Below are 7,025 nucleotides of genomic sequence, written 5' to 3' on the forward strand. Positions count from 1 at the left end.
TATAATTTTTATTAATAATTTCATGTTGTGTTAGCTCCAGATAGTCCTACATGTTACAAAGCATCTTCATTTACAGTTGACCTTCACAATTTATTTTCATCTTGAATATAGGAACGCTGTCAATATTTGCATATACTTATCATCAGTAAACATATTTGTAACAATGTTTAATTACCACATCTGCTGTAATGATGTTGTATAGGTCAAATAAGGAGTTGACCTATACAGTCCATTTTTAGTTCATTTTCTTGGGGTGAAAATGCACACTTGGTTCTCTGGGAACCTTCTTCCCAAGGACCCCCTGCTCAGCCCTATTAAGCTTTGATGTGTTGTTGGTGCCAGTGAAGGTGACAATTCACACCTCTGTATTCAGGATAAAAACTAGGCTCCTGAGCCCCAGTCAGCATTTCAACAGACACTCTCAAAGAGGAGCACACATGGATCCCTCTCGTGTAGACTTGCAATTCAAGGAGAATATGTTACTCCCAGAGTGCAGCAAACTTCAGCAATGGGGGTACCCGGATTCTGAAGGCTACAGCAGCCTTTCACCAACATCCTCTGTTGACTCCTTCAACTTTTCACCTCCATATCAGTCCTGCAGCTTTGCTGAAGATAACTATAACAGCATTCAAACATCTTCACCCAAGGACGAAGTTCTGCAAAACAGACAGACAACATCACCAGCAAAGAAGAGCCACCAAAGAAACAGTACCATTTCTCATCAACGACACACTGCTAGTGAGAGAGAGAAGATGAGAATGAGGAATATCTCCACTGCTCTCCAGAACCTGAGAAGATACCTTCCACCAGCGGTGGCACCAGTTGGTAAAAACCTGACAAAAATTGAGACACTGCGCCTGACAATCCGCTATATCGCACATCTCTCTGATGTTCTTGGCCTAGATGATGAGACCCTGATGAAAAGAAGGGAAGAAAGCCTCAGAAGATCTATGTGTCCAGTTGGCCTTAGCTGCTGTCAAGGCAATATGCATGACCTCTGTTCAGCTGCAAGAACACAGTTGCCAGAGACCATTCCTCAGTACTCAACTTCTCCAAGAATATTTCCAGAGACGGCAAGCCCTACTGGCATGGACACTTACCCGTCCTCAGCAGAGGTGTATTCTCCTCAATTCATAGATCAAGGACTACCTGAAGAGACATTCTCATCATGTGCCATGAGCTCTTCACCACTACATTTATCCACAGTATCAAACTTGAAACCATTCCCATCACAGCCACCAGTTTCTCCAGACCTGGGGTTTTGTCAGGTATGTTGAATTCTCTTTTACTAGTACAACTATATTTATGTTTTTTGCTGATATTATGTATCCTTAGCTGAAATTAACCTTTCTAGACTTAGTTATTGGCCTACTGTTATCATATTCATGGTTTATATCATACTGCTTGCTTAGCTCTCCTTCATCCGAAATTGGGCAAATTATATATAGACATAAATATCAAAAAGTGAATTCACCTAAAAGGTTGCAATGTTTTCTCTAAGTAGTAGGTTAAGCATTCAATGAATAACTTCCTTTCAGTCAGAACTTTTTATAAATCTGAAAAATAACTGTGATCAGTATAATCTACAATAATATTACATTTGTAGCACTGACAACCACTATTTAGAAACTCAAGTCATTACTAATTATTAACATTTTTCAAACTATTTTCGGCACGCAAAGCATTATTTGCCAAGTTTCTATAATAACTATGCTCCAACTTTCCAATATGTATTAGCAGACAGACAATGGCTTCTTGCCATTCAGACAATTACATTTCTGATTGGTTGCTGCCGTTTTAGTGCAGATATGCAGTGTAAAGCTGGTATTACACAGTTCGACGTGGGCCGTGTAAATGAGTGCCGATCAACGAGACAGCTCATTGACCGGCGCTCATTTGCTCCTTTCACAAGGAGCAATGATTGGGGGCGAGCGCTTGTTACTCCGATCGCTCGCCCCCATACATTATTATCAAGTCGGCAGCGTGTCTCCCTGTTTACACAGGGAGATGTGCTGCCAACAACGATAATATTTTCGGCATTTAAAACGATACGACCAGCAGATGATCGAGCGTTTGGTCGTTCATCGACAAATCGTTGCCCTGTTTACACAGGGCAATTATCGTGAACGAGTGTTTTGTAGAACGCTCATTTGCCCGATACTTAGCCAGCGTAAAACGGCCTAAAGTGTATGTATAGAAGGCAGAAACAATGAGTAGACACTAGCACAATATAAAGAAGTGCTTGGCAGTTACAAAGTTAATATGACATTAATAGTTTTCTTTTCTTTTGTTTCCTCTACAGGATATGATTGATGACATGTGGGACGAGCTTGAAAATAAAAAACTCTGTTCAACTTTCCAGACAGAACATGTCCAACTACCAAATTTCTGCTAAAATATGGATACATTCCATATAATATTTATGGACTCTTGCTTCATCTTTTGCAAATGTAAATATGACTGTATTTAATGCATATATTTATTATATACATACTGTGCAGTGTGCATCATATATTAGCAACTTTATTTATTCCTATATAATATTTATAAAAGCCCAATATGTACTTGTTCTACTTCCTATCCAGTTTTCAGGTCTATTCCGCTTATTTCATATATATATATATATATATATATATATATATATATATATATATATATATATATATATATATATATGTATATATATATATATATATATATATATATATATATACATATATGTATATATATATATTAAACTTTAAGCACTAAATAAAAATGTTTATATCAAAAACATTTTTTATACTTTTATTTGGGGAAAGGGAGTTGTCCGATATTTTAAAGAGGCCCTAAATCTCCTCTACATCTGCTTTGCAGATGAAGGCAATCTATTATTTCCTGTTATCAGCTATTTCAGATTAAGGTGGGGCAGACTGTAGTGTCTGTTTCCATGATCATTATTTATGTCACATAAACATTTACTGATTTTTAATCATATTAGCAGTTTTTCTATAAGCTACACCTTTATAGGCTGCAGACTATACGTTTAGAGCTCCTTTAAAAATGTGCATGTCGGACCATCTGTCAGTGACATTATAATTGACTACCACTGTCCTCACTGTTAAATTGTCCTCCTTTACCATTTGCATAAGTCGCTTCCTATCGCTTAGTTGTTGTGACATCATACATTCCTCACACATCCATTAAGAAGTGCTACGAGTAAGGCCCATTGTCAGGCAGCACCGTCTACCTTGATGACTTCATTGTAAATGTGCCTCATCTTCCGCTTCCACATTTGTCATGGATTTACGCCTTTAATAAATCTCCTTTCAATTACTTCTGCTTGCTGTGCATTCATTCTGCTATGGGTTTGTTACACATTATACATATTATACAGTCCACAAATTGGATACCTATGAATTAAGTTATTGATTTGACTGAGACATTGCTAATTTTAGCAAAATAAATGTATTCACATTGTCTGTGTCACCTTGGTTTAGCATGTATATGAATCCTATAAATCTCTCACAATTAGACATGGATGGAAATGGTTTTTCAGAATCTTCCAGAGATTATTTTTATTACCACTGGTATGTACTGTGCAAAATAATGAACAGATCACCTATTGACATTTGTGGCTGCAGTTCTACTCTCCAGGTTACATTTATATGGCCATACATTAGAGCACATTTACTTTTATTATTTGCATATTTGCTATGTTATGTATACGAACAAATACTAAAAGTCTGATGGGATTTAGTACAACAAGTAGAGCATTTCCAGCGACAAAAAAAACTAAATGAATATTAGACTGTGAAGCGTCCTCATCTGTCAGTTTGTTAAAGGGGTTTTCCAATACTTTTTTTTTAATCACTGCAAAGCTTCTTAATTTATCTATTAATACCCCCTGAATATCGTTATATACATTTTTTTTTTTCATTTACCATTATTCTCTTTTGTTTACATTGAGAGGTTTGTTTACTTCTGCGTGTTCATTGTCTTGCTCTTCCAATCATACAGTTCCCGGCATGCACCGCTTGTGTCCCAGCATGCAATGCGCTGACAGCATGGACTCATCACGCCTACTATACCCAGCTATAAACAATTTCCGTTGCCATTTTACTGCTCTCGTTAGATCAGTGAGAGCTAACGATAAACCTGCAACATATCAGTGCTGTACCAAACAACACTCTCTTACATAATTGTAAAAAAAACATAGCAGAGCGCTAGTATAGGCTCTGCTCCAGGACTCTGTGGAATCCCCTGACATTGCTGTTCATATATGGACAGTGTGTGGAATCCCCTGACATCACTTTCCATATATGGACAGTGTTGTCAGGGTCTTCCCAAGAGCGGAGTCCTGGGCAGAGGGCTAGTATAGGCTCTGCTCCAGGACTCTGTGGAATCCCCCGCCAACACTGTCCTTATATGGACAGTGTGTGGAATCCCCTGACTTCAGGGGCGTAGCTGGGGGGGCAGGCAGGGCATGTTCCCCGGGAGCAACTTAGAGGGGAGCGCCAGAGCTGCAGCAGCCATGACGGCGGCCTGCAGCCTCTCTGAGGGGTCAGCAGCTCCACTGAAACCAGCCGCCGCCACCCCCTCCTGCACTATAATTGTACCTGCATCAATAGGACACAGATACAATTAGAAGCAATGAATGGCCGGGTACGTTCCGTGCTCGGCCATTCAGCGTCTTTCTACGAGTGAATCGTTGAAAGGCGCTGATTGACAGGGAAAGTCATTCTGCCTTGCCAATCAGCGGCTTTCATAGACGCAAGTGGCGCAATCACATCATCGCGATGCTTGCGTCGTTCAACCCCAGGATACCTGCGCAGAAGACAGCAGGTCTCCATTGCCGCCGGACGATGCGGGAACGGGATGAAGGTGAGTTTTTTTTTTATCCTAATAAAAAAAGTGTGTGGCATTATCTATGGAAGGGTGGCTTTATCTACAGGGGATGGCTTTATCTACAGGGGTGGCTTTATCTAAAGGGGGCTTTATCTACGGGGGGTTATATACTGGGGTGGGCTATATGTGAAGCACTATATACAGGGGTGGGCTATATGTGGAGCACTATATACAGGGATGGGCTATATCTACTGGGGGGCTATATACAGGGGTGGGCTATCTGTGGAGTACTATATACAGGGGTGGGCTATATGTGGAGCACTATATACAGGGGAGGACTATATCTACAGGGGGGCTATATACAGGGGTGGCCTAGCTGTGGAGCACTATAAGGGGAGCTATATGTGAGGCACTATATACAGGGGTGAGCTATATGTGGAGCCCTATTTATAGGGGAGATATACTGTGAAGGAAATAAGTATTTGATCCCTTGCTGATTTTGTAAGTTTGCCCACTGTCAAAAACATGAACAGTCTAGAATTTTTAGGCTAGGTTAATTTTACCAGTGAGATATGTTTCGGGTCATTGTCGTGCTGGAAGACCCAGCCACGAGCCATTTTTAATGTCCTGGTGGAGGGAAGGAGGTTGTCACTCAGGATTTGATGGTACATGGCTCCATCCATTCTCCCATTGATGCGGTGAAGTAGTCCTGTGCCCTTAGCAGAGAAACACCCCCAAAACATAATGTTTCCACCTCCATGCTTGACAGTGGGGACGGTGTTCTTTGGGTCATAGGCAGCATTTCTCTTCCTCCAAACACGGCGAGTAGAGTTAATGCCAAAGAGCTCAATTTTAGTCTCATCTGACCACAGCACCTTCTCCCAATCACTCTCAGAATCATCCAGATGTTCGTTTGCAAACTTCAGACGGGCCTGTACATGTGCCTTCTTGAGCAGGAGGACCTTGCGGGCACTGCAGGATTTTAATCCATTACGGCGTAATGTGTTACCAATGGTTTTCTTGGTGACTGTGGTCCCAGCTGCCTTGAGATCATTAACAAGTTCCCCCTGGTTAGTTTTCGGCTGAGCTCTCACCTTCCACAGGATCAAGGATACCCCACGAGGTGAGATTTTGCATGGAGCCCCAGATCGATGTCGATTGACAGTCATTTTGTATGTCTTCCATTTTCTTACTATTGCACCAACAGTTGTCTCCTTCTCACCCAGCATCTTACTTATGGTTTTGTAGCCCATTCCAGCCTTGTGCAGGTCTATGATCTTGTCCCTGACATCCTTAAAAAGCTCTTTGGTTTTGCCCATGTTGTAGAGGTTAGAGTCAGACTGATCAATTGAGTCTGTGGACAGGAGTCTTTTATACAGGTGACCATTTAAGACAGCTGTCTTTAATGCAGGCACCAAGTTGATTTGGAGCGTGTAACTGGTCTGGAGGAGGCTGAACGCTTAATGGTTGGTAGGGGATCAAATACTTATTTCTCTGTGCACAATGCAAATAAATATATATAATTTTGACTATGTGATTTTCTTTTTTTTATATATATATAATCTATCTCTCACTGGTAAAATTAACCTAGCCTAAAAATTCTAGACTGTTCATGTCTTTGACAGTGGGCAAACTTACAAAATCAGCAAGGGATCAAATACTTATTTCCTTCACTGTATGTAGGGCACTATCTACAGGGGGCTCTATGGCAGGCACCATCTACAGGGGGCACGGTGTGTGTGTGTGTGTGTGTGTATGTGTGGGACACAGTGTATGGTGCTATCATAATTAGAGGTGCAGTGTATGGCGCTATTATATTTAGGGGCGTAGTGTGTGATATAATGACAACTTTATCTTTGTTTATAGGTGTAGAAATGTTGGAAAAGTGAGAAGCTGAAGACATCTGAGCGGCAAACTGCAGAAATGGGCTGTGACCGGGAGAAGTCATCATAGAGGTCTGGACCGGATGGAGAAAAAGAACTAGAATCTGAGACATCACCGGTGAGTCACTTAGTGTAAATGTATATTCTACCTCTAATCAGTACTGTAGTCACTGTATGATCTGCAGCGAGATGATGGGTGGTATGATTATGATATGATTTTTTTTTGTGAAACAGCAACTCCCAGCATATCCTTACCATTGTTCGGGCCATGCTGGGAGCTGGAAACAATTTAGTGCAAACCTATACGGCAGGGGT

General features: G+C 40.9%; 1 protein-coding gene across 1 annotated transcript; it reads left to right on the forward strand.

The window, feature by feature from the left end:
- Positions 1 to 437: 437 nt before the first annotated feature.
- LOC142750457 (uncharacterized) lies at positions 438 to 2,395 on the forward strand. Its single transcript, XM_075859459.1, has 2 exons — positions 438 to 1,268; positions 2,303 to 2,395. The coding sequence occupies exons 1-2, from the start codon at positions 438 to 440 to the stop codon at positions 2,393 to 2,395; spliced, it is 924 nt and encodes a 307-aa protein (XP_075715574.1).
- The last annotated feature ends 4,630 nt before the right edge of the window (positions 2,396 to 7,025 follow it).

This window comes from Rhinoderma darwinii, chromosome 3, assembly GCF_050947455.1.
Source record: "Rhinoderma darwinii isolate aRhiDar2 chromosome 3, aRhiDar2.hap1, whole genome shotgun sequence".
In the NCBI taxonomy this organism is placed as follows: domain Eukaryota; kingdom Metazoa; phylum Chordata; class Amphibia; order Anura; family Rhinodermatidae; genus Rhinoderma; species Rhinoderma darwinii.

Excerpts from the sequence above, each read along its gene's own strand:
- LOC142750457 (XM_075859459.1), top strand. The coding sequence starts at position 438 with ATGGATCCCTCTCGTGTAGACTTGCAATTCAAGGAGAATATGTTACTC. Across the intron at positions 1,269-2,302 it reads CAGACCTGGGGTTTTGTCAG|GATATGATTGATGACATGTG; the intron begins GTATGTTGAATT and ends TTTCCTCTACAG.